The sequence below is a fragment of the Eptesicus fuscus genome, chromosome 6, assembly GCF_027574615.1.
Source record: "Eptesicus fuscus isolate TK198812 chromosome 6, DD_ASM_mEF_20220401, whole genome shotgun sequence".
Lineage (NCBI taxonomy): Eukaryota > Metazoa > Chordata > Mammalia > Chiroptera > Vespertilionidae > Eptesicus > Eptesicus fuscus.
Window position 1 is genome coordinate 30767841 of NC_072478.1, and position 26260 is coordinate 30794100.

The 26260-nt window shown below is 52.9% G+C and overlaps 2 protein-coding genes across 5 annotated transcripts; both read right to left on the reverse strand.

Moving 5' to 3' along the window:
• Positions 1-4228: 4228 nt before the first annotated feature.
• Positions 4229-12110, reverse strand: GZMM (granzyme M). The gene is made up of 5 exons (XM_054716928.1): positions 12056-12110; positions 6905-7064; positions 5479-5614; positions 5114-5377; positions 4229-4491 (listed from the first exon to the last, which is right to left on the reverse strand). Exons 1-5 carry the CDS (start codon positions 12108-12110, stop codon positions 4318-4320), a joined length of 789 nt encoding a protein of 262 aa, XP_054572903.1. The 3' UTR covers positions 4229-4317.
• Positions 12111-15950: 3840 nt separating this feature from the next.
• CDC34 (cell division cycle 34, ubiqiutin conjugating enzyme) lies at positions 15951-25703 on the reverse strand. 4 transcript variants are annotated; one of them, XM_054717585.1, is made up of 7 exons: positions 25279-25703; positions 22177-22263; positions 21956-22053; positions 20991-21125; positions 17646-17823; positions 17482-17546; positions 15951-17094 (listed from the first exon to the last, which is right to left on the reverse strand). In XM_054717585.1, exons 1-7 carry the CDS (start codon positions 25453-25455, stop codon positions 16887-16889), a joined length of 948 nt encoding a protein of 315 aa, XP_054573560.1. In that variant the 5' UTR covers positions 25456-25703; the 3' UTR covers positions 15951-16886. The 4 variants fall into 4 exon arrangements, with proteins under 4 accessions (XP_054573560.1, XP_054573562.1, XP_054573561.1 ...); XM_054717587.1 differs by having other exon boundaries at positions 22177-22220; positions 25279-25345; XM_054717586.1 differs by lacking the exons at positions 17482-17546; positions 17646-17823 and having other exon boundaries at positions 22177-22341; positions 25279-25697.
• Between the last annotated feature and the right edge of the window lie 557 nt (positions 25704-26260).

A 26260-nucleotide genomic window follows, 5' to 3' on the forward strand; every position in this document is an offset into this window, starting at 1 on the left:
GTTTCTATCTCTCTATTCTTCTCCCTTTCTCTCTCTCTAAAAATCAATAAAAACATATTAAAAAATAAAAAGAGTCCAGGTTGTCACCTGGGCTTCTGACGACAGACAGACTACAGTCAGAGGTTTCCACAGCCCCCTCCTTGGGTTTGATTAATTTGCTCGAGCTGCTCACAGACCTCAGGAAAAGACTTCCTTACATGTAGGTACCTGCTTATTATCCTATACTAGAGGCCCAGCGCATGAAATCATGCAGGTAGGGTCCCAAGGCCTAGCCCGTGATCAGGGCCATCTTCTACCCGTTCCCCAGTCCTGAGGCCAAATGTCACCTCCACCGGCGGGGCAGGTAGGTCGTGGGCGCGCCCTGCAGCTTCCGTCAGTGCCGCAAGCCCCAGCAGCAGCGGCAGCAGCGGTGGCGCCCCCAGGAGCAGCCCCGAGAGGACAGCGTGTTCCATCAGCAGCTGGCCCGGTGCGCGCACATGGAGGTGAAGTCGCCAGCACCCGCTTTCTCGCTGGCCTGAGCCCTTGAGCAGCCAGGGATCCCAACGGCCTGACAGCCAGCCTGGTCCTTCCACCACCCACCCCCGTTCTCCCGTTCACTATCGCTGATCCATCGGAGCCTGCGGGCCGGGGGGAGGGACCAAGAGGTCAGCCATTCCACCTGCTGGCCAGTCCCCAGTCCCGCCCCGTTGTCACCCACCTGCTTCCCTGTGGTTCCCCATTCGCCTGTGGGCAGGAGTGGGAGGTAGGGGAGGTGGGGGAAGGGAGGGACCGAGAGGTGGTCATGGAGACTGGTCAAGTGGTCATTCCGGTCGTTAAGCTTATGATCCCTGGCCTGTTATTATATAGGATAATAAAAGGCTAATATGCAAATTGACTGAAAGGCAGAACGACCGGTTGCTATGAGCACACTGACCACCTGGGGGCATATGCTCAATGTAGGAGCTGCCCCCTGATGGTCAGTGCACTCTCACAGGGGGAGCACCGCTCAGCCAGAAGCAGGGCTCATGGCTGGCGAGCACAGCAGGAGCACAGCATCGGTGGCAGGAGCCTCTCCCGCTTCTGTGGCAGCGCTAAGGATGTCGGACTGCTGGCTTAGGCCTGCTCCTCACGGACTGCAAGAGGGCACAGGCCGGGCTGAGGAACCACCCCCCACCTGAGTGCACAGATCTCGTGCACCGGGCCTCTAGTACAGAATAATAAGCAGTGCGGTGATGAAGGGCACAGACTGACAGCAGAGGAGCCACACGGGGTGAGACCCAGAAGGTTGAGAGTGCAGGAGCCTCTGTCTCCAAGGAGCAGGGTGTGAGTTTGTGTAGAGCGCAATCGGCAGATCCTCCCTTCCCGGGTTGGGACTGAAAATCCCGACCTTCTAAGCCAGCGATTGTCACCGGTGCGCTACAAGGATTTTTAAAACATGCACTTTCTGACTGTTCAGTCAGCGGCACTGGCCTCTTTTCCCGTAGATTGTCCAATTAAAAAACAGTCGACACAATAGCTGTCCAGTGTGAATGAATCAAAATTACACCTTTTTTTTTTTTTTTTGTCAGATAGGCAGAAAATAGAACATGTTTTTTGGTGTGCCACAAATATTAGTAGTTATGTGTACCATGAGATGAAAAAGGTTGAAAATCGCTGTTTTAACCCCTGGGGTCCCTCTGACTGTCAGCCCCGTCCTAGATGTGATTGAGGGGAGCTTATTATCAACAAAAGACCCCTTTGTTGGTCTTGTCAGTTAGGAAACTCCCAAGGTTTTAGAAACCCTGTGCCAGGAATGTGGATGAAGCCCAAATATACATTCCGATTAAATTTCAGCATCACTGTTTGGTTTGTGAGGAGTCACCAGGCTGTTGTGACCTGGGTGTGTTATCTGCAAAGGTGATGCTTTAGTAGAAAGTTAAACATTAAAAATGTACTTATAGCCCTGGCTGGTGTGGCTCAGTGGTTGGGGTGTCAGCCCATGCACCAAAGGGTTACGGGTTCAATTCCCGGTCAAGGGCATGTACCTGTGTTGCAGGCTCTGATCCCAGCCCAGTCAGGGCAAGTTTGGGAGGCAACTAATCTATGTGTCTCACATCAATGTTTCTCTCCCTCTCCCTTCCACTCTCTAAAAATCAATGGGGAAAAAAAATCCTGTTCTAGCCAATTTGGCTCAGTGGATAGAGTGTCGGCCTGTGGACGGAAGGGTCTTGGGTTTGATTTCAGTCAAAGGCACATGCCCAGGTTGTGGGCTCAATCCTCAGTAGCGGGTGTGTAGGAGGCAGCCAATCGATGATTCTCTCTCATCATTGATGTTTCTCTCCCTCTCTCCCTCTCCCTTCCTCTCTCTGAAATAAAAAAACATTTCTTTAAAGGAGAGAGAATCTGCATTTTCTATCCTCCCCGTCCTGTCCTTGTACTGTGTCTGTCCTTCCTTCTCACTCTTGCTCTGAAATAGATAAAGAAGGAAAGAGTCTTCTGATGTTTCCTGATACTCTACCGAGGACTGAAACTTAGTGAGTGCTCAGTGAATATGACTGCTGTTCCGGGACCAGGAAAAAATAAGCACCAGCCTTTGCAGCAAACCTCACATCTGGGCTGGCAGGTTCATCATGACGGTGGGTGAGGTGAGGTGAGGGACAGGAGGAAGCGGGGTGACAGCTCAGGCTCCTGGTACATGCCCTGGGGGTGGGGCAGGCCTGCTGCTGACAGCCAGGCTCCGCCCAGTGGATAGTGTTTGCATTCGTTGGTTGATGGTTATATATACCCTGATCAAGGATCAAACCTGCAACCTTACTGTATCAGGATGATGCTCTAACTAACTGAGCCACCCGGGTAAAAACTAAATATCAGGCAAGACTGCGAGGGGCAGTGGAGTCTTTTTGGGTGACTAATGCACATCTCTGCTGGGATTGGGATTACAAGCAATTGTCAGTTTTTGTCAAAATAGCAAGCCATCCACTTAGATTTATGCACTTTACTGTATTCAAGAGAAAAGGAGAGAGAGAGATAGAGATGGAGACAAAGACACAGAGAGAGAGAGGAAGAGGAAGGGCTCAGACCCCTGCTGAAGGGTCTGGGGAACGGTGCTGTGAAATGCCCACAGCTAAGCCAGATGGACAGAGGGGCAGAGGGGCAGAGGGGCGGAGGGGCAGGGAGCGGGAAGCACCTGTGTTAACTTTGCTGTGTGTTTCAGATGTTCATGATGAAAGATTCTGCTGGAGAACAGCAGTGCCGCAGACAGTCACAGTCACTACTGCCACTCCGTCTCACCCTCCGGTGCCCACCCCAGAGAGCTGAAAGGTGGGCCCACACAAACACCGGTGCACACGTGTCCATGGCAGTGAGTCCACAGCAGTCAAATGGTGGACACGACTCAGAGGTGCTTCAGGGGACACACGTGGCCCGTCCACACACGGGAATATCACTCAGCCATGAAAAGGGGTGAAGCTCTGACACTCACTACAGTGTGGATGGGCTTCGAACACATGGTGCTCAGTGAGAGAAGCCAGCCAAAAAGGCCACCCACTGTATGAGTCCATTCATGAGATAACTCCACAACAGACACATCCACAGGGACAGGAAGTGGATTCATGGATGTCAGGGGTTGGGGAGGGGGCTAGAGGTGATTGTTGATGGGGACAGGGCTGCTTTTTGGGATAATGGGATGTTCTGGAATTAAAGGTGATGGTTATATAACTTAATGAACATACTAAAAACCACTGAATTATGCACTTTAAATGGACGAATTGTAAGGCATGTGAATTACATCTCAATACTGTAAAGATTTACTAAAAAAATGAAAGGAAGAATATTCTGGAATGCTTGTTCAGTGACCTCCACCCGGTTCCCCAGCACCAGCACACCCCCTGCCAGCCGAACTCTGGCTGTGGCTCCCAGCTGTGCCCAGTGCCATCCCTGCCATCCTTTGGGGCTCCACCCACCCTGGAACCCCTCCTGGGAGAAGCCTGCCCTCGCCTGCTGCTGGGCTCCTCACAGCAGCCTCAAAAGTGCAACCTCGCCCTGTCACATGGCTCAGTGGCTGAGCATTGACCTATGAACCAGGAGGTCACACCTGGGGTTTCGGGCTTGGTCCCCAGTAGGGGGCATGCAAGAGGCAGCTGATCAATGATTCTCTCTCATCATTGATGTTCCTCTCTCTCTCTCTCTCTCTCTCAAATCAATAATAATAATAATAAAAAAATCCAGGCAGGACTCTTACAATTTCTTTATTACAATTTATTGGTCCTCTGAGCTGTGTCCGGTCCCCTCGCTGCCCCTCCCCATAATTCTGCAAGGCAGGGTCCTGCAAACAAAGGGGTCAGGGTCACCCGTGGAGCATCAGGCGTGTGGTGGGGCCGACGAGCGTCTGATGATCTTCCTGATCCAGGCCACGTAGGGGGCCACGGCGGTGGCCACAGGGGGCTTGAAGATGTCAGTGCAGGCTATGGAGCTGAAGGACAGGATTCCAGCCACCCGGCCTTTGCTGCACACCAGGGGCCCGCCTGAGTCCCCCTGCCAGACCCACAGGATACAGGTTACATTTGTTGTCACTTGGACAAAGCATGATTATTCCTGGGGGTGGGAGGCTGACTGTGTACCCTGGTCCCACATGTCACTACACACATCTTACCCCCCACCCCACTTCCTTCCTTCCTTCCTTCCTTCCTTCCTTCCTTCCTTCCTTCCTTCCTTCCTTCCTCCCTCCCTTCCTCCCTTCCTCCCTCCCTCCCTCCCTCCCTCCCGCCCTCCCTCCCTTCCTCCCTTCCTCCCTTCCTCCCTCCCTTCCTTCCTTCCTTCCTTCCTTCCTTCCTTCCTTCCTTCCTTCCTTTCTTCCTTCCTTCCTTCCTTCCTTCCTTCCTGTTCTTTTAACCCTCTTTGCTTCTTCTTCCCACCCCAGGACCTTTGCACGTGCTATAGTTATCTTTAGTGCTAGAGCTCAAAGCACATCCCTGTTGCTCATTGACTACGTGACCGTGGGCAAGTTATTAAACTTCTCTGTGCCTCAGTTTCTGTATCTGAGAATCTCCAGAATTCCCCAGAGAATGGACAGACCTGGGACCCAAGTCCTCCTTGGCCGAGGCTTCTGCCCTCCCCTCAGGCCAGGCTGCCCCGCCTCCCTGCTGCTGCCCCTCACCTTGCAGGGGGCCTGATTCTTGGACTTGGCCTCCAGGCAGATCATGTTGCGGGTGATGCTGCCTTTCCAGAAGCGGCTGTTGTTGCACATCCTGGTGTCCAGCACATGCATGTCCAGCTCCTGCAGCGCTCCCGCCAGCTGCCCCCTCTGCTGGGTCAGCCCCCAGCCTGCCACACTGCACCTGGCTCCTGCTGCCACTGCCTGGTGCCCTCGGGGCAAGGCCAGGGGCCGAACAATCCTGCTGGGACTCACCTTAGAGTCCAGCTACCGGTGACAGAAAGAGACAGGTGAGTGAGAGACTGGGGTAGCGGCAGGGGGAGGGGGGACCTAGGTGCAGTTGTCACTCCTCCCGCCAGCCCCAGCACCTGAAGCAGCGCGAGGTCGTTGTGCAGACTGGGGGCCGGCTTGAACTTGGGGTGCAGGACTGCTGCCCTGACTCGGAAGGTGAGGCCAGGGTCTCTGAGCTTGTGGAGCCCCAGCACCAGCCTCAGCCGTTGGGTCCTGTGGCGGCAGAATCAGGGTACGGGCTGCCATCCTGCAGCCTGCGGACCCCTCCACGTACCCTGAGCCTTGCTTCCAGGGTCCATCTAGGCTGTGTTCAAGGCCAAGGGGTACTTGATCCTGCCCCTCCCCCTGCTCCCTGGCCTCTCTCTGCCTGGCCCTTCCCCTGCTCCTTCTCAACTGCCTCCTCACCTTCTCCAGGAAGCTCTCCCTGCTGCCACCCCTGCCCCAGACTCCAGTTCTTTCCTGACCAGAGGTAGGCTCTGTGTGTCCAAAAATGATGACCTTCAGTCTGGGGCTCCCCTCAGCAGGGGCTCCAGCCTCATCCGGTGCAAATGCTATACCTCAAGCACGGTGCTTTGTTCTAAGGCTGGCACAAGACCTAGGTAGGCTCATCAGTATCGATCCTCATAACTTTGCCCAAACTATAGAGAAACAACCTTTCCACAGGATCTAAGGGGGCCCATCCTTGCCACCATGTGAGAACCTTCCTGATTATATGGCCAAGGGACAAAACAGAAGAGCTGAGGGGCAGGCTCCTGACTAGCTCATGCAAGCACCTGGATCAAGCTGTTCCTGAAGCCTGATGTCCTCCTAGACTTTTCAGTTACATGAGCCAACAGATCCCCTTTGGTTCCTTTGACCAGTTTGATCTAGGGCCACGGTCAGCAAACTGCGGCTCGCGAGCCACGTGCGGCTCTTCGGCCCCTTGAGTGTGGCTCTTCCACAAAAGACCACGGCCTGGGCGAGTCTATTTTGAAGAAGTGGCGCTGGAAGAAGTTTAAGTTTAAAAAATTTGGCTCTCCAAAGAAATTTCAATCGTTGTGCTGTTGCTATTTGGCTCTGTTGACTAATGAGTTTGCCGACCACTGGGCTAGGGTCTTTATTACTGGCTAGTCCAGAGGTAGGGCAGTTCCAAGACTGATTGATTTGGTGGCTTCCTGGGTTGGTTATGCCACTCTCCACAGACCAGCTTTATCCCCGTGGCCACCGTGGAAGACACATTCTGGGTGTCACAAGAGGCCCAACTCTGTCCAGTTGGAAGGTGCTTTGTGGTAGCAAGTAAAGCTTCCCTAGGAATCCTGCAGTCTAATGTCACTTACGCATGCCTCAGGTCGATGTCAAGTACACACACCATAGCAATCACAGGAGAGGGAAAGGGGACGCCCCTATGACCCTATAATTGGCTTAAATCTGTCAGGACCCACCCCCTGGTGAGACTAGGGAACCACGAGATAGAGTCAGCGATGCCTGGCGTGACAGAGGGCTGGGCAGGTCAGGGTCACTCACGGCTGAGCCACGCAGTGGGCAGCTGTCAACACCCACCACCGGTGTACAAGGACTCCCCCACACAGGTGGGCGCCGGCTTTCTGCAGTGAGACCATGTATGGCCAGGAGTGGGGGGCAGCCTCATGACCACCGATGATGTGGGTCTTAAATGGGACACTTCCTGGGGAGAGGAACGGAGTGCCAGGTTAGGGCTGGGTGCCCCATCCCCATCCCCACCACGACCCTGACCCCTCCACCCCAGGCCCGAGGAGCCTGGACCCTAACACAGCCCCCTCTGTTGCCTGAGACCAGGCGCCCTCGAACTACGGCCCGCGGGCCACATGCGGGTGTTTTTGCCGTTATGTTTTTTTACTTCAAAATAAGATATGTGCCGTGTGCATAGGAATTTGTTCATAGTTTTTTTTTTTTTTTAAACTATAGTCCGGCCCTCCAACCGTCTGAGGGACAGTGAACTGGCCCCCTGTTTTAAAAGTGTGAGGACCCCTGCCCTAGCCGGTTTGGCTCAGTGGATAGAGCGTCGGCCTGCGGACTGAAAGGTCCCGGGTTCGATTCCGGTCAAGGGCACATGCCCAGGTTGTGGGCTCGATCCCCAGTAGGGGGCGTGCAGGAGGCAGCCAATCAATGGTTCTCTCATCATTGATGTTTCTATCTCCCTCTCTCTCTTCCTTCCCCTCTGAAATCAATAAAAATGTATTTTAAAAAAATAAAAAAAAAATAAAAAATAAAAGTTTGAGGACCCCTGCCTGAGACATTCAGATTGACAGGTTGGGCTGCCCTTGATCCCTCCTCATCCTTCATTCCCACATCCTGGTTACCAGCAGGTGGCCATCTGGCATTCACATCCCATCCCTGGGCTCCACAGCGCGGCAGCCTATTGCAGCAGCTGGAGGAGCTGTGTAAAGTGGAGAAACTAGCCCTAGCCGGTTTGGCTTAGTGGATAGAGCATCGGGCCTGCGGACTGAAGGGTCCTGGGTTTGATTCCCAGTCAGGGCACATGCCCGGGTTGCACATGCCAGGGGGCATGCAGGAGGCAGCCAATCAATGATTCTCTCTCATCATGGATGTTTCTATCTCTCTCTCTCCCTCTCCCTTCCTCTCTGAAATCAATAAAAAGTATATTAAAAATAAATAAATAAAGTGAAGAAACTAGACCCTCACATCCCCTCCATGGGATATAAAATGGTGCAGCCACTGTGGATACAATCTGGCAGTTCCTCAAAGGTTAAAAGTGTTACCACCTGACCCAGAAACTCCCCTCCAAGAGAAATGACAGCATATATCCACACACATCTTGTTCATACATGTTCACAGTAGTGGGACTCACACATTGCGAAAAAGTGGAAACAGTCCAAATGTCCAGCTATAGGTGATGAATAAACAGAAGGGGTCCATCCACACAATGGAGTGAAGCCCTGACACTCACTGCAACGTGGATGGACCCGGAATGCATGACGCTCAGTGAGAGAAGCCAGACACCAGAGGCCACACAGCGTGATTCCATTCCTGTGAAATGCCCGGAACAGGCACATCCACAGAGATCAGGAGTGGGTTGGTTAATGGATGCCAGGGGCTGTGAGAGGGAATGGGGAGTGGTTGCTAATGGGGATGGGGCTGCATTTTGGGGTGAGGGAATGTTCTGGAACTAGATAGAGATGCTGGTTGCAAAACACTCTGAATGCACTAAAAACACTGAATTATATCCTTTAAAAGGGTGAATTGTATGACATGTTAATGATATCTCAATAAAGATGTTATAGCCTGGATGGTGTGGCTTAGCAGTTGAGTGTTGACCTAGGAACCAGGAGGTCAAGGTTCAATTCCTGGCCAGGGCACATGCTCATGTTGTGGGCTCCATCCCCAGTAGGGGGAGTGCAGGAGGCAGCCCATCAATGATGTTCCTCTCTCATCATTTCTATCTCTCTATCCCTCTCCCTTCCTCTCTCTCTAAAAATCAATAAAAACATATTTTTATTTTATTTTTTTAAAATATATTTTATTGATTTTTTACAGAGAGGAAGGGAGAGGGATAGAGAGTTAGAAACATCAATGAGAGAGAAACATTGATCAGCTTCCTCCTGCACGCCCCCTACTGGGGATGTGCCCGCAACCAAGGTACACGCCCTTGACCGGAATCAAACCTGGGACCCTTCAGTCTGCAGGCCAACGCTTTATCCACTGAGCCAAACCGGTTACGGCAATAAAAACATATTTTAAAAAACAAAATAAAAATAAAGATGTTATAAAATTATTTTAAAATCAATCATGAATTTATTTTTTTATATTTTTATTGATTTCAGAGAGGAAGGGAGAGAGATAAATATATCAATGATGAGAATCATTGATTGGCTGCCTCCTGTATGCCCCCTACTGAGGATCGAGCCCACAACCCGGGCATGTGCCCTTGGCTGGAATTGAACCCGTAGTCCGAAAGCCGACGCTCTATCCACTGAGCCAAACAAGCTAGGGCCAATGATTAATTTTAAAAGGTTGATTAAAAGTTTTAAAGTGGCATGGCTGGTGTGGCTCAGTGGTTGAGCGTCAACCTATGATCCAGGAGGTCACGGTTCAATTCCTGGTCAGGGCACATGCCTGGGTTGTGGGCTCGATCCCCAGTGTGGGGTGTGCAGGAGGTAGCCGATCAGTGATTCTCTCATCATAGATGCTTCTATCTCTCTTTCCCTCTCTCTTCCTCTCTAAAATAAATAATATATATATTTTTAAAAGCTTTAAAATGTAAATCAGATCAAAATCTTCCTATGATTCCCCTCATGCTTTAAACATCCAAACTCCCCATGACTCACAAGAGCCATATCAGCTAGTCCGGCCTCCTCCCCACACCTCCTCACTCCACTCCAGCCACACCACCCCCGGCTGCTCCTCCAGTGCTCTGCCCTCATTCCCGCCTCAGGGTCCTTGCACACGCTGTTCTGGCAGCCTTTCCTCCAGACATTCCCAACTCTGGCTTCCTCACTGGGTATCTGCTCGAAAGCCTTCTCCTCAGAGACCCCTGTGCCCCAGCTTCCTTAATATAACCCTCCCCCCCTTACTCGGCTCTGTTCTCTTCCTAGCACTCAGCCCTTCCTGCCAGTGTATCGCACAGACTTGCTCATTGACTGTCTACTCCACTTGTCCTCAGGGGCAGGCCCCGTGCCTGTCGTGTTTACAATAGGCCTGAACAGTATGTGCTCAGCAAATATTGATAGATGAATGACAAAAGAGATAATGGATGATGGATGGCTGATAACTGATGAATGGATGAATGATAAATGGATGATGGATAGATGGGTGACAGATGAATGGGTGGCTGATGACTGAATGATGGATGGTTAATAAATGAATGGAAGGAAGGAAGGAGGAGAAAGAGAGAGAAAGGATGGTAGATGGATGGATGATGGATGGCAGGAAGGAAGAATGAGAGAAAGAATGATGGATAGCCCTGGCTGGTGTTGCTAAGTGGGTAGAGCACCCAGTTGAGGTGCATGTGTAGGATGCAACCAATCCATGTGTTTCTCTCACATCGATGTTCCCTTCCTCCCTCTCTTTCTATTTCTCCTTCTTACAACAGTGCCTTTAGCATTTCTTGCAGTGCTGGTTTGGTGGTAATGAAAAAAAAAAAGGATGGATGGGTAGTAGAAGGAAGGGAGAGGAAGAAAGGATGATGGACGATAGATGGCAGGAAGGAAGAAAGCAAGAAAGAATGATGGATGGATGGAAGGAAGGGAGAGAGAGAAATGATGATGGGTGGGTGATTGAATACGTACCCACTGGGCCCCGAATTCATCACAGAGTCATTCTCATCCAGGCCAGCGAGAATTCTGGGATGCCCATCTCCCACCACCTTCTATCTTAAGCTCCCGGGCATCGAGTCCTGGCTAAGCATATGGTTTGGTGAGGCAGCTAGCAGGGGCTCAAATTCCAGCTTTGTCCTTCCCAACCAGGCGATCCTGGGCAGGTTGCCTCACTCACTGGGTTGTAGTTTCTTGCTCGGCAACCCAGGGTTATGTACACACGTTTATCAGGACGCTGCCTGCGGGTGCTGCCAGGACGCAAAAAGCCTGCATCTGCCCCACCTTCTGTGGTGTTCTGTGAATCCAGCTCCAGGGTGAGATGCGAGGAGCACAGGATATTCTCAGAGCCCCAAAGTCTCCCCATGAAACAACTACAAGAGGGAATTAATGATTTTCTCTGGGGAATCTGGTGAATGCCAGCTTCACCAAGTGATCTAGATAATGGCACCAGGAAGCAGGCGTGAACCCTCTGTGATTCCTGCAGAAAATGCACAACCTGAACCCATCCTCAGGGACACAGCAGGCAGACCCGTGGGCATCACAAATACCAGTGTCACAAGACCCAGGGGGAAGCGAAGAAACTGCCCGTAGTGGAGGAGGAGGGGGTGGTTTGTGCCCACAAGGAACGCTATGGGAAATTTTGAGTAAGGTCTGTAGATGAGCTAATATGAATGCACGGTGTTGAGAATCCTGCTATGATTGTGCAGAGAATGTCCTTGCTCACAGAAACACGCCATGGCATTTAGGAGTGAGAGGCCATGCACCTGAAACTCTCAGTGGTTCATAAAAATAACATATATATTTATTTTTTGCACACACACCCAGAGGCGGGTGATAAGGCAACATGTTTACAATTGAGAAATCTAGGAGGAGGAGATGGGAGTTACCTGTAGGATTCTAGTGACTTTTTAAAAAATACATATTTTATTGATTTTTTACAGAGAGGAAGGGAGAGGGAGAGAGAGCTAGAAACATCGATGAGAGAGAAACATCAATCAGCTGCCTCCTGCACACCCCCTACTGGAGATGTGCCCGCAACCAAGGTACGTGCCCTTGACCGGAACCGAACCCGGGACCCTTGAGTCCGAAGGCCGACGCTCTATCCACTGAGCCAAACCGGTCAGGGCTCTAGTGACTTTTCTATAAGATCAAAGTTAAGTCAAAATGAAAAAATCTTAAAGTGTCTGCCCTGATGTGACCTGACTTCTCTACCTCAGGGCCCCTGCTCAGCCTCGCCTCCTTCTTGGAGTGGCTGACTTTTCTTCCATCAGTCACCTTCTGCGGACAATGGACTTGTTTCCAATCTGTTGTGATGCCCACCCAAAGCTCCAGGCGTTTCCCCCCTTGCTTAGCTCCCACTCACCTGCCCAAAGGGCCCCCGGGGCCAGCAGCAGCAGCAGAGATAAGGAGGCCTTCATGGCTCTGGGGAACTCAGCCTTGGGTGCTGCCAGGGCCCCCAGCACCTCCCAACCCCACCCACCCCTTCCTATAGGGGAGGTCACATTCACAGCTTCACTCCCCACTGCACACACACCACCCCCAGCTAGTTGCTTTTCACCCAGAAGCATTTCAGAAAAGTCTTTCTAAAAGGCTCTCTGAAGAGAAAACCACACTACACATCACACCTGAAAAAATTAACGAAAGTTCCCTCTCACCTTCTAATATCCCATCATGTTCAACCCCCATTTCACACGTGTGTGTGTGTGTGTGTGTGTGTGTGTGTGTGTGGTTTTAATGTGTCTTTTTTCTTGGACCCCTGTTTCTTATCATGACAAAATACATATAACATAAAATGTACCATCTTAACCATTTTTAAATATACAGCTCAGTAGCATTAAGCACATTCATGCTGTTGTGTAGCCACTCAACCCCACCATCCATCTTCAGTACTTTCTCATCTTCCCAAACTGACAGTCTGTTCTCATTACACACTAAACCTTTCCCCCCTCCCTCCCAGTCTCTAGCACCCACTTATCTACTCTCTGTCTCTACAGATTTGACTCCTCTAGGGACCACTTATGAGTGGAGTCACACAGTATTTGTTCTTCTGTGTCTGGCTTATTTCACTGAGCATGTCTTCAAGGCTCATACATGTTGTAGTATCAGCATTTCCTTCCTTTGTAAGGCTGAATCATATTCCGTTGGATGGATGGACCACATCTTGTTTATCCATTCATCGTTCCATGGACACTTGGGCTGTTTCCAATCTTTGGTTATTCTGGATCCGGATGAGAGGAACACTCGTGTGCTATGAGCCCTTGGGGGATGACCTCAAATCTGAGGGTCCTAGTCAGGCACAGCTGCATGGAGTGCTGTATTGAGCAGTGATGTCTGTTCTGGGCCCGGCATGGTGGGGGCACTTATGAAGGCTCCCAGGGGCTTCTGTCCTCCCTCCCTCCCAGGCTACTCCTCAGCCCTCCCCATCCATGTGACCCAAATTGGCCAATCAGATTGCTCCACTCCCCCTCTGGTTCAGGGGCAGAATGTTCTAAGCAGGCTCATTGAGGGCCATGGTGTGGGTTTCTTCTACTGGAACTTTTCAGAAACAGGCCTCACTCTCTCCTGGACTTGGAGCTGGAAGGATGTCAGCCTGGGGGTGGCCCCAAAGTGAGAGTTCACCTGAAAATGAGGCCCACACAGAGTAAGCTGAGTTTGGGGATGTTAGTTTCCTCTTGCAGCTGTAACAGATTAAGGAATTACCTCACATTCAGTGCCTAAAACCACCCAAATTTATTCTTTTAGTTCTGGAAGCTAGAAGTAGTAAGTGGGCCTCACTGGGCTAAACCCAGGTGTAGGCAGGACCCTCCAGGGAAGAATTGTTTCCTGCCTTTCCCTAGAGCACAGATGCTGGGATTAGGGAATGGACATCTTTGGGGCTGTTATCCTGCTGACCACAGGTCAGGGGAGACAGAGAGAAACATCGATTGGTTGTCTCCTGCACGCGCCCTGACCCCGGCCCAGGCTGGGGAGGAGCCTGTAACCAAGGTGCGTGCCCTTGACTAGAATGGAACTGGGACCCTTCAGTCCAAGGCCAATGCTCTATCCACTGAGCCAAACTGGCTAGGGTTCAACTCTAATTATTAACCCCATTTTGCAGCTTAGAATACTGAAGTTCTGCATGTCAAAGCCACCTGTCCTTGGCTTGGTCAGTAAAGATGATTCAAAACCGGAGGCCTCAGATATTTTAGTCACATCTGTGTGTGCAAAAGCTCTGTTGGCAATCATGTGCAGTACAGACTATGGAGGAAAAGGGAACAGATTGAGGCGGTTTTATTTATTTTTTAAAAACCCTCATCCTTGCCGAAACCGGTTTGGCTCAGTGGATAGAGCGTCGGTCTGCGGACTGAAAGGTCCCGGGTTCGATTCCGGTCAAGGGCATGTACATTGGTTGCGGGCACATCCCTGGTAGGGGGTGTGCAGGAGGCAGCTGGTCGATGTTTCTCTCTCATCGATGTTTCTAGCTCTCTATCCCTCTTCCTTCCTCTCTGTAAAAAATCAATAAAATATATATTAAAAAAAAAAAAAGATTTAAAAACCCTCATCCAAGGACATGCTTTTATGATTTTAGAGAGAGAGGAAGGGACAGAGAAAGAGAGAGAGAGAGAAACATTGATATGAGAAACAAGGATCAGTTGCCTCCAACTGGGGACTGAACTTGAAACCCGGGTAAGTGCCCTGACTAGGAATCACACTGCGAACTTTTGGTGTCTGGGACGATGCTCCAACTGATCCACAAGGGCCAGGGCAGATGGTGGTGGTTTTATTTATTTAAAAATATTTTTATTGATTTCAGAGAGGAAGGAAGAGGAAGATAGAAACATCAATGATGAGTCATTGATTGGCTGCCTCCTGCATACCTCCCCACCCCCACTGGGAATTAAGCCCACAACCCAAGCATGTGTCCTGTTCGATTCCCTCTGACTGGGAATCGAACCATGACCTCTTGGTTCATAGGTTGACACTCAATCACTGAGCCACGCCGGCTGGGCTTGTGGCGGTTTTAGAACATGGCCACCGATTCTCAGACATGCTCCCATCAAGAGGGAGAGTCTTGTGTCCCCTCTCCTTGAATCTGGGTGGGCTTGCGCCTACTTAGACCAATTATGTGCAGCTGAAGCGGCATGGTGTGACCTCCAAGGCTGCTCGGAAACGACCTTGCTCCTGGGACGGTCACCTTGGAGCCTGTGCCACCATGCTGAGAGGAAGCCCTGGTGATGGATGTGGGGGCATGTGTGGGCACTCAGTCCTTCTGAGCCTGGGCTCGAAGTTGCCCCAGCCCAGGCACCCAACCTGAGTTAAGATGCCTCCAGAAGACCCCAGGTCCCATGGTTTAAGTCACCTAAGACATGGTGAAGAGGGGACAAGCCGCCGGATTCCTGACACACAGAAGCTGAGTATAAAGTGGCAGTGGCCCTATGTCACCAAGTTCAGATGTTTGTTCTGTAGCACTGGGAGTGTGGAGACAGGGAAGAGGTCCAAAGGAGAGTGGAGAGGCTGAACCAACAAGCCGGAGGGTGGCAGTGGGTGCTGGCATGACTCTAAGACAGAGGTTGACAAAATTTTCTATAAATGGCCAAACTAAGTATTTTTGGCGTTTTGGGCCATTACTCAGTACTGAAGCTGCAGTTCATAAACAGCCAGACCCAGGTGAAGTGGGTGTGGCTAGTTTGGCCAAGGGTCCTAGTTTGCTAATACAAGGCTTTCTGGTGCAGGCTGGTGGCTCCCGGGCCCCAGGAGGCCCTGCCCTTTCACTGCCATTCCGGAGGCTGCCACCAACTTGCTGGGCTCACAGGAAACAGAGCCCCAGAGAGCAGCTCACGCTGTGGGTGACATCTTCCCCCTTACCACCCACAAGGTGCAGAGGCTGACTCAGCTTCCCCCTCAGGAAATGCCTCTAACTTAAAGAGGAAGTGAAGAGAGGCTGTACATGCCCAGGCCTGAGCAGCAGGAGGTGCCTGCAAATTAAAAACAGGCTGCTGTCCCAGCCTCGGTGCCTGCAGAGGGTCACACATGTGGGGGTCTACGAATACTCAGGGGTGCTCTGCGGGCTGCCTCACCTGTAATGCACAGTGGGGCTCAGAGGCTCCTGGACAAGGCCCAGGGAGAGGGATGGGTGTAGTTGCCATGGGGGTGGGGAACTCTGCTCAAATCCAGTTGAGAACTCTGGTGAGTGGGTGTGTTCGTCAAGAGCAGAGCTTCACTGGCCCTGTGCTGCCCACCAGTTGATTTAAGGAAAGCAAGAAATTATAACGACTGGGTGAAACTTTGCACATTTTAATGTAGGAAAATCATTCATGTTAACAAACAAAATTGAGGGCCAACTATAAAAGCCGTGTGGCTCTGGGGCTGTGGTGCATCGTGGAGCAGGAAGCAGACCAGGTGCGTAGGCTCTGCGGGGTCGGCCAGGGCCCTGGGTGCCCCTGTCCGCCACCTGCACGGGGGCCACACAGGCTCCAGCCACAGTAACCAGTCAGGCCAGGGCTCACTCGGGCCTTTGTTCGGATGTCACCATCGGACCCTGAATCCAGCTTGCTCCAGGCTTTTCAGTTACACAGAAATAAAGTCAGAGGCTTGGGTGACACTGGGTGTAGCATCTGCAGGCAGTAGGGTGGAGCCACCTGAGGGCTGGAGGTTGCAGGTTGTTTTCAGCCTACGGCTCAGGACCTTGGGCCCACATCCTCAGCCTCAGGAGTGCACCCCAGGTGCTAGGCCTGCCCCCGGGCTCCACACACTTAGGTGCTGCAGGCATCAGGCCCGGCCACTGTACCCTGTAGTCCTGGGGAGCCCAAGGAAAGGTTGGTCTCTGGGCTTCTCATAAAGTTGTTTTATTTAGATTCCAAACAAACCAAAGCCGAGAGAAGAAGTGACGGCAAGTTAATCTGTCCACTCATGAGCTGGGAGCCCCAAGTCTCTGGCTCCAGCCAGTGGGGCAGTAGACAGGGCTGGAGTCCGGGCCCCTCAGGCCACCTTTGCCCTGAGGCCCACCAGGTGCCCAGCACTAATGGGGCCCCTCCTCTCTGAAGCAGAGGAAAACCCAGAACAAACATGGGGAAAGGAAAGCGAGACCAAGGAGACAAGGCAAGAGCGGAGCCACCTCCCTGAGGTAGTCTCGGCGTCAGGAGGTGCCCGAGAGCCCACAGAGTCTGGGCCTGGTGAGGTAAAATCTGTAAGTTTATTCGGCGTGGGACATGGTGTCAGGACTCCTCGTTGCCAGAGTCATCCTCATCGTCCCCAAAGCAGCTGTCAGCTTCGGCCTCGGCGTCCTCATAATAGTCATCGTAGAAGAGGTCTGAGCCCTCATCGGGCGCCGGGGCCTTGGTCTTCACGCAGTACTCAGCCAGTGTGGTGGGCACCTTTACACCATCCCGCTCCGCGTCTACCTTGGTCCCCAAGACCTGCTTCCTGGGGGAGAGACAGGCAGGGAGTCAGGCGAGTTATGACCTTGTCAGGATCCATAGCCAGATGCCTTTGGAGGAAAGGAGGTGACCAGGCAGTTTTGTGGAAGGTGACTTGTGCACTAAGCCCCAGGGAGGGGCCTGACGGAGGCCAAGCCACAGGGGACACTGCAGCAGGGACCAAGGATCCCCGAAGATTGCTACACTAGGTTTAAAAGACACTAGGTTTAAAAGGTTGCCACCAAACTGTACACTTAACCCAGATGACAAAATATCAAAGGGGGTTAGTCCTCCAGGGCCATAGCTGAGGAGCCTAGGAGGCAGGCAGAGGGGAGGAAGAGTGGACGGTGGGGACAGCACTCTGGGAGAGAGAGAAAGGATAGGACGGGCTCACCCAGGAAAGTGCGGACTCAGCACTGCACTGCTCACGAGGCAGGAGGCGAGGTTAGGGAAATGCTCCTGTTTACAGTGAAAGGGAGGATAAATGAGGTGACAGGGTAGTAACATCCCATGGGACATACACCTGACCGTCAACACCCTAGCCCCAGCACCATGTACATGTGAAACTGGAACCTCGCAGGACCAATCCACAGATGCTACAACCTCTAAGCCCACCAGGGGCTCTGCCTGGTCATGCTGAAAGAACATGTGGGAATGCAGATGGGGTGAACAAACAGGCAGAAAGCAGCCATCACAGCTACCCACGTGGGCACATGTGAGCTGGCCCACAGGGAGTCTGGAGGGATAAAAATAGTCTGGATTTTATTTCAGCACCATGTGGGAGGTGGCGGGGAAGAACTGGCAAAGGAGTGGGCCACGTGGGCAGGATACTCTGAAGGTGCCACCCAGCACTCACTCTGAGACCCTGAGGGTTGTGCACAAGTATCAAATGAGGCTGGCAGAGCAGGTGTTTGTCAAGCACCTCCTAGGATGGCTGGTGGGGGACTAGTGTTGCTATGTCCATCACAGTTCTTCATCAGCTCCACAAACTGGAAACCAGGACTGCCCAGCATCAAGGACAGCTTTCCCGGGACCATAGGGGGATGCAGAGAAGGGTGCACCCTGTTGTTCATGGGTCCCCTGGGGGCTGTGTGTGTCAAAGTGGTTTAGAAAATTGTTACATAAACCACTACAGAACAACGAGCCAAAACAGGCCAGACTAAAAGAAGCCAGCAGAATTTAGTAAAGGAAAATAAAACAGAAGTTAATAGAGAGGGGTACCACAGGAGAGGTAGAAGACCTGACACTGCAAGGCCACCAATGCCATGTGTACACGTACATCTGCTCACAGGTGCACACACACATGGGTAAGACAGGGATTAGTCAAACTGCAGGATGAGGTGAAATGGAGAACTGAGGGCTGTTTAGAGACAAAAAAATGGTTGGTTTCTTAGGAGGGGATAAAGCAAGTTATGACAAGTAAGCACATGGACAGCCTCGTAGGTCAGGCACCGGGAAGCTACTAAAGGCTCTTTCCTACTTTCTAGGTAAGAACAGTGGCTGCCGGGGTAGAGTGGGAGGGAAGGGATGGTAGAGAGGGAGGAGTAGGAGGAAAGTTTCAGGTGGTGGAGCTGGATCTGCACCGCAGCAAGGAGATAATCATGTTAACTATCACACTTCACCAAACTGAGTCCAAAAAGGATGAGCTCTACTGGACATGACATCTCAACAAACCTGACTTAAAAAGTTGGTTACAAAGTGGCCTATACAGCATGGTCCCATTTTTTGGATAAACATCTGGAAGGATACACCCAGACATTCACCATTAGGTATTAGGATCATGGGGCTTTTGCTTCTATTTGTACATAAATGTTTTTGCCTTCTTGTTATTTGTTTCGTAGCTTTATTAACACAAACTGTACCCATGTGTCAGCAGTGAGCTCTGAGCCACGTGTGCCTCCTGAAAGCACCCCACAAATGAGATCACAAATGTACCCATCACCCCCAGATGCCCCTATGCCTCTTTATTTTTATTAATATATTTTTATTGATTTCAGAGAGGAAGGGAGAGGGAGATAGAAACATCAATGATGAGAGAGAATCACTGATTGGCTGCCTCCTGCACACCCCCCACTGGGGACTGAGCCCGCAACCCGGGCACGTGCCCTTGACCGGAATCGAACCTGAAACCTTCAGTCTGCAGGCTGACACTCTATTCACTGAACCAAACCGGTTATGGCCCTTATGCCTCTTAAAGCTCATATCCCCGTTGGCCACAGATGCACTTCCTAGGATTCCTGTCCAGGAGCGTGCTCCCTTGTTTGCCTGGCTTCCTTCATGAAGCTTAACTCTTGGAGATGTGTCCACATGGCTGGTGAACAGGCCACAGCTCGCTCACTCTTCACTGTGGATGTACATTTGGGTTGTTGTTTGTTTTTGGGGAGTTGATGCTGTTTTGAACATTTGCATAGATGCTGGTGCAGAAAGTGCCTGTTTTTCTTGGGTAAGTACTAAAGTCTGGAATGACTAGGCCATAAGGCAGGGGTGTGTCTAACTTACTTACTTTTCTAATTAAAAGGTAAATGAGCCCTAGCTGGTTTGGCTCAGTGGATAGAGTGTCAGCCTGTGGACTGAAGGGTCCCAGGTTCAATTCCGGTCAAGGGCACATGCCTGGGTTGCAGGCCCAATCCCCAGAAGGGGGCGTGCAGAAGGCATCCAATTAGTGATTCTCTCTCATCATTGATGTTTCTATTTCTCTCTCCCTCCCTCTTCCTCTCTGAAATCAATAAAAACATATTTAAATAAATAAAAAATAAAAGGTAAATGACAAACTGAAAGGTATTTGGAAAAAACCTAATAAAGGGCTGTTTGTCATGAAACAAGTCAGTAAACTCCATGATAAAAAGTGACAATGGACAATGGACACAAGAGCTCACAGAATTCGACAAATAGAACAGGCAAAAGAATGGGTCACATAGCTCGGACAGAAAGCCAATGGCTTGCACACCCAGGGCCCTGAACAAGGTTCAGTCCCCGATCTGGCACCTGCACTGCTGAAAATCCACTATATAAAGTCTGGAAGATGTTTGCCTGCTCATTTGTGAGGGGAGAGCACTGGGAACAACTATGAGAATAAGAGGCTAGTTCTGGCAAATCCTTAAGTAATATGTTGCTCTTAGAACCAAGAAAAAACATTTTTTTTAAAAAAGGCTATTTTCTAAATATGCTGATACCATATGGTTTTTCTGCCTTTAAATAATGATTCCAAGTTTCAAAATTACAAACTTAAGTGATGCTCACAGCAGCAAATTATTAAGTGGAAAAGATAAAACATTACACAAAGCATAATCTCAGTAACATGAAAAATGACCAAATGAAAAACTGATGAGGAACAGAAGCGAGCAGTGAAGGACACGTGTATGCTTAGATGTGGGTCATGAAGCACCTAAAAGTGGATAGGCAAACCATACCCCATTTGCTGGACACACTTACCACAGGCCAAATGTAACAGGCCCCCATTTTCAAAGATGCTGCCCTGGAGAGAGGGGAGCAGCAAGGGGCAAAGGGATCACTGGGAGGACCTCTGGAGCTCGCTGCTGGACACCTGGGTGTCTATTTCTGTGCTGCACTATTATGCCTGTGTGTGTGATACACCCACATCCCAACACACACACACACACACACACACACACACACACACACACACACACACACACACGATGTCTACTACATTAAATACATGGACCTGTATGAAAGATATTTCAAATTGCAAAAAACACCCAATTTTCTTTAAAAAACTTTTTTTAAAAAGGGGGAGGGGAGGGGAGGAGGAAAGAACCAATGCGTTGGGCTTGAATCTGGTTGGATCTTTCCCACTGTCCAGTGGCCTAGGTTTCCCCATTAGTGACTCCTGCCCTGTGGACAGATGTGAGAAGCCAGGTTGATCTGAGAGCCCTTCCTTACCGGATGATGTCTGTGTACTCCCGGTCCTTGCCTTTGCTCTCTTTCCACTTCCTGTACATCACAGAGGCATCCACGTTAGCCGGGGAAAAGGTGTTGGGTTCGTTGAGGAGGGAGATAACGCTCAGGAGGATGGTCCTGGGGAGGGAACACAAAGTCAGCAGGTACAGGGTGTGGGTGGTGGTCACTGGCTGCATCCTGGAAGCCAAGTCCGACGTTGTAGCAGGAGCCACAGGCTGAGCACAGCCCCCTGGCGCCTGCCTTTTATTGGAGAACACGCCAAGTCCCAGCTTTGCAGCTTCTCAGGCCTGAATGTCACTGGGGGAGCTTTTGGACACACCCTAAAGCCAACACCCACCCAGAGATCCCCTTGTACCTCCCTATCCCAAAAGCAACATTTGTCTGGACTTCTCACTGGGCCTTCCCTGACTACTCCTGCCCTTTGTCGCATGCCCAACTCCCTGGACAAGATGTGTGTGGGCAGCCAAGCCCAGGAGCACCTTCCTTCCACTGGAAACACGTCACTCCCATGCCCTAGTGCCCTGCCTGGCAAATGGGTCCCTCTGTACTGCCATCTTTTACTGTGGCCACCCTGCTACTGGACTAAGGATATGCAGACAAAGAGGCGGGGTGCCAGGCCTGGGGACTTGGCTAGGCTCAGTGGAGGTTGAAGGAGAGGAGACCTCAGGGTAAGGCAGAGGGAAGATCCTGTGAGCAGAAAGATATGGACATAGGATTCCCATTTGATGGGGCAGTGAGTGTCAGGAAATGAGGGGAGAGGCCAGCAGAGATGGCCCTGGACCCCCTGGGCCCCAGCACGCTGGCAGAAGACCAGTTTCAACCGATGCCAAAGCACTGCAAGGAGCTGTGACCCCAAGGATGACACAGGTGTGTCTCCCTCTGTCTGGAGCAAAGAGGTCAGAAATGCTGGGGGTGGGGGGACACATCTACCTGCTGACCAGCCTCACCTGACATTTTGGGTGGGGTTCCACCGCTCCGAGGGCAGCTCACCGCTCTGGGGGTCATCGACTGGGGGGTGGAGAATGGAGATGCACACGTCCCCTGTCTGTGCAGGGACAGGAGGGAGGGATCAGTGCCCATACCAGCACGTAAGGCCACACAGTGCCCCTCCCCTGCCCGCCCCCATTACAGAGAGGCTGGGAGGGGTAAGTGGGAGAGGCAGGCTCACCTCATAGATGTTGGGGTGCCACATCTTGGTCAGGAACCGAAAGGCTGGTGGGGAGTAAGGGTAGTCGATGGGAAACTTGAGGCGTGCCTGGGGGGTGGGCAGAGAGCAGGAGGACTCAACCAGGGCTGGCCCTGTTGTCCCATCAGTGCCGAGTATGGGTTCAGGCTGGATAGGACAGGATACCTCTTGAGGACTCCATCCACAAACACACAAACAAGGACATCAGGCTGGGACGGACACCCCCAGTACAGAAGGGCTGCTCAGCTGGGACCAGCACTCGTGTGTGCATGAGTGCACAAGGAATCCCAGATGCCGCACAAACCCTAATAGATCTGGGGTCAGGTGCACAATTGGTTGCCTCAGGCTTTTTGGGGGTCACCTGAGCTGAGCCTGGTAACCACCCTGCTACTGGGGAGTGTGGGCACTTGCCCAAGGAGCAGCTCCAAGCTCATCTGGCCCAGGCCTGTAGAGGGTCAGGAGGCTGGGCCCCAAGGTGGGCTCACACCAGCAAACAGCTCCACAGACCAGCAGGGGCCTAGGCCCTGGCCCTGGGAGCTGTGCGCCTCAAGTACAGTGCTGGAGTCCCTAATCAGTTCCCAGGTTGTGGGGAGGATTAAAATAGATGTGTGTTCACTTGGCAGGTCTTCCCGACACCTCTGTGGCCTGGGCCCTGTGGGAGGAGATGAGTCAGTGCTGGGTGGACACACTCTCTGCCCGCAGGTGTCCATCTTGGGAGATCAGGAAGGCAGACAGGAAGGTCACGTGGGAGACGGGGAGGGCCACCTGACTGACTGGATGACAGAGCTACACAGTTTCAGTAGGTGAGGAAGCTTCATTTGCTTGCTTAAGCCCCAAATCGCAGGTTTCGGGACATCTGGCCCAGGATCCTGGCAGTGCCTCAGGCTCCCAGGGGCGAAAGCAGGCTACGGGCCACAGAGGAACAGGGCGTCTCTGCTGGGTGGAGGCCATTTGGGTCAAGTCCCTCTGCTCTCGGCTAAATGATGAGGCCACTAGCTATGGCAGCAGAACATGTCTGGAACCTGGGTCCCCCAAACCCAGTGCTGGACTTCTAAGTGACAACCCAAGAAATGGTTGAGGCCTCCTCAGAAGCAGGGGGGACAGGCCTCCCCTGCACCAAGCACCTACCAGGTCTCATCATGTCTTGTTTACCTCTGAGCAAACCAAAGCTCTGAGAATGAAAGCACCTTCCCTAAGGGCACACAGCAAGTGAAACATGGAGGGCGCTCCAGAACCTGGTTTCTCTGACACCACTTTAGCACACTATACTGTCCGGGGACCTGTCCTGGGCCCAGTGCTTCCAAGGCTCATAAAGGAGAATTAGGGGCAGCTGGGTTGGGCCTCGAAAAGGTGCTGGAGGAAGTGGTTGCGAAGTGATGGAGACCCATGGGCATTTCCACATCTCCTGGGGAAGAGGGTTCTTCCCCCACTCCCTACCTGACCACATGCAGACCTGAATGGGAGGACTGGGTGGGTGGCAGAGCCACCCTGAACTCCATACTGGCTTCCTTGAGGATAGACCCTATGGCAGATGTGATCAAAGTCTGGCAGGCTCCCTCCACAATCCATTCTTTTCTAGGAAAACTAGATTATCTCCAGAAAAACCTGGGAGGCTCTACTCACAATCCCTGGCAACCACTTAGTAAGCCATAGCTAGACACCACATCCTTTACTACTCTAAGCAATCTTACTTAGTCCTGGCCTGGCTTCACCTAAGGGTGGGGTCCTGGTTCTGAAGGAGCCCTTATCCTCACAACCTGCTGCTCTCCAAGCAGACAAAAGAGGCTGAGGGGGCTGGGTAAACCTTTCAGTAATCAGCCCCAAATCTGTTCCCTGCATGGGGAAGTCTGACTTCAAATTCAGAACTCAGACCAGGGCTGTTCACGCTCCTCCCCCCATCCCACCCCAGCAGGCCAGGCGGCTCCCTCATAGACAACTGAGCAGGTGAGACCAAAACATTAGTCAAAAGTGCAAACAGAGACATCTGTCTGGGCAGCACTGCCCCTCCCTCCCCACCCCCAAGCCTGGCCTAGCTGTGGTTTCTGCTCCCCACCCAGGCCTCCCAGCCAGGCAAAACCTGGCAGGTCCTAGCCATGCTCTTGGCAGGCTGTGATGGGGTGTGTTCCTATGCTCATTTTTTTCTCACCTCTCCCACAGGGAGACCCCTTGCCTCATCCCTCTGCCTCAAAAAGTCAAGTCCTGCTACCTGAAAGGGGTTCTTCCAAGGCCACATCTGGACTAAGATCATGAGGATGAGAAAGCTGCCTGGGTTTTGTCACCCCAGTCCCAGGGAAAGCACTAACTTCCCTTTCCTGATCCCAACAACAACAAAAGGGAAATGCTTGGAATTAAACCACAGAATAAAAGGCCCAGAGTGTGCGATTCTGGCCATCTGCTTAGTGGAACCTAAGAAAGGCCAGCTGGGGTGAGAGAGGAGCTGGAGCTTCTGAGGCTATGGTCCTGGAGGCCCATGGGGGCACCTCTGTAGTGTGGCTCCCAGGGACAGGGTAGATAGGAGTGACACCTCCGCCTCACCCTTCCCTAGAGAACAGGTTTGTATAGCTCCGGATAAAGCTGAGAGGGCTTGGCCCGTTGCTATCGGCAAGGGTGGCTGCTTTCCAAGCAGGTCCTGGCTGCCAAGGTCCCATCCAGGCCTTTGTTAGAATCTGAGCAAGTGGCGAGCCAGACCCCTACCCCCACACCGCTGGCCACCCTCCCTCCCTTCTTCCCTCTCCGAGGCCGGTGCTCCCCAACAATAGTGTTTGCTGGTTCTGGGGAGGCCTTTGTCTCTTCCGGGCAGGGGGCTGGGAAAGCAGCAGAAGGCTGGGTCAGCTCGGGCGGGCCGAAGGAAGGGGGCACCAGGGGCTGAGACCTCCCAGGAGTGAAGTAAACAAGAACCCACCCAAATAAAACAGCGTTCTGAGCCTCCACTCTGGGGGAGTCTGAGTTTAAGTTCTCGGGGACTCCTGGGGCCTGAGAAGGAGTGACTGAGTAACCCCGAGTGACAGCGGAGAGCCTGGGCAAAGGGAGAGGGGGGTCACCATGCGAGAAGGGTAGCGGCATTCGAATGGGCTGCGGACTCACCTTAAAGTAGCCGCCCTCGTAGTAGGTGTTGGGGGGGCCGAAAATGGCCACCTCCCAGTTGTACAGGTCGCCCTCGTCCACCAGGGTCACCCGGAAGCCCTCCACCGGCTCCTCCTGCAGCCCCTTGAGCTCGAGCAACAGCGCCTTCTGTGAGCTGGGTACCAGCGGCCGGGCCATGGCGGCGGCGGAGGAGGAGGAGCCCGGGAGCGGGGGCGCGATGGGTGGCGGGGCCGCCGCGGGGGCGCGGGCCGGGCCGGGCCGCGCGCCGGCCGGGGGGGCGCCGCCGGGACCGCCTCCGCCTTCCTCCTCTACGCCGCCGCCGCCGCCGCCCGGGACCCCCGAGCGCTCCACTCGCTCTGGCGCCGCCGCCTGCCCGGCGCTCCCCTCGGCCCGGCCCGCGCGCCCCGCCCCGCGCTGCGCCTGCGCGCCGCCACCGGGCTCCGACCGCGCCTGCGTGCCGCGGCCCGGCCCCGGACGACACCTGCGTTCACCCGCGGGGCACGCCGGGAAGTGAAGTCCCCCTCCCTCGGGCCGCCGGGCGCGCGCCGAGCGCGACAGCCGGGAGGGAGGGGGCCGAACGCCCAAGTGCCTAGGTGCTGCCGGCCTCTGGGAGGCTGTTGCAGCCCCCCCCGCTCGGACGAGCACCCCTGACGCCTGTCCACAGAGAGGAGGGCAGGACTAGGCTGAGCCGCCGTGGCCCGCACGCCGGGCTTTTGGGGTCTTTTTTTGTGACGTCCCCGGCGCGGGGCGGGGCCGGGGCGGGGAATTGGGAGATGGGGCGGAGAATTGGGAACTGGGCCGGGCCAGGGCGGGGTCCCCGCGGGGCCGAGTGTCCCGGTCGTGACCCTACCGTCCTGATACTATTTTCCTGTAAGTGAGGGGGACTGGCTGATTCCCTTCCCGGGTCGCTGAGGGCGACCAGAAGGGGCGCCGAACCGATAGTGAGGCGGGAGGACAGGTGAGAGCCCGCGCTGGAGCTCAC

Coding starts and splice junctions, on each gene's coding strand:
- GZMM (XM_054716928.1), bottom strand. CDS start 12,110: ATGAAGGCCTCCTTATCTCTGCTGCTGCTGCTGGCCCCGGGGGCCCTT. Junction 7,065..12,055: donor CCCGGGGGCCCTTTGGGCAG/GTGAGTGGGAGC, acceptor TCCTCTCCCCAG/GAAGTGTCCCATTTAAGACC. Junction 5,378..5,478: donor ACGACCTCGCGCTGCTTCAG/GTGCTGGGGCTG, acceptor TGTCACCGGTAG/CTGGACTCTAAGGTGAGTCC.
- CDC34 (XM_054717585.1), bottom strand. CDS start 25,455: ATGGCCCGGCCGCTGGTACCCAGCTCACAGAAGGCGCTGTTGCTCGAG. Junction 17,824..20,990: donor GAGTACACAGACATCATCCG/GTAAGGAAGGGC, acceptor TTATCCCTCCAG/ACTCCCTGTGGGCCAGCTCA. Junction 17,095..17,481: donor CTGAGTCCGCACTTTCCTGG/GTGAGCCCGTCC, acceptor TCTCTCCCCCAG/GAAGCAGGTCTTGGGGACCA.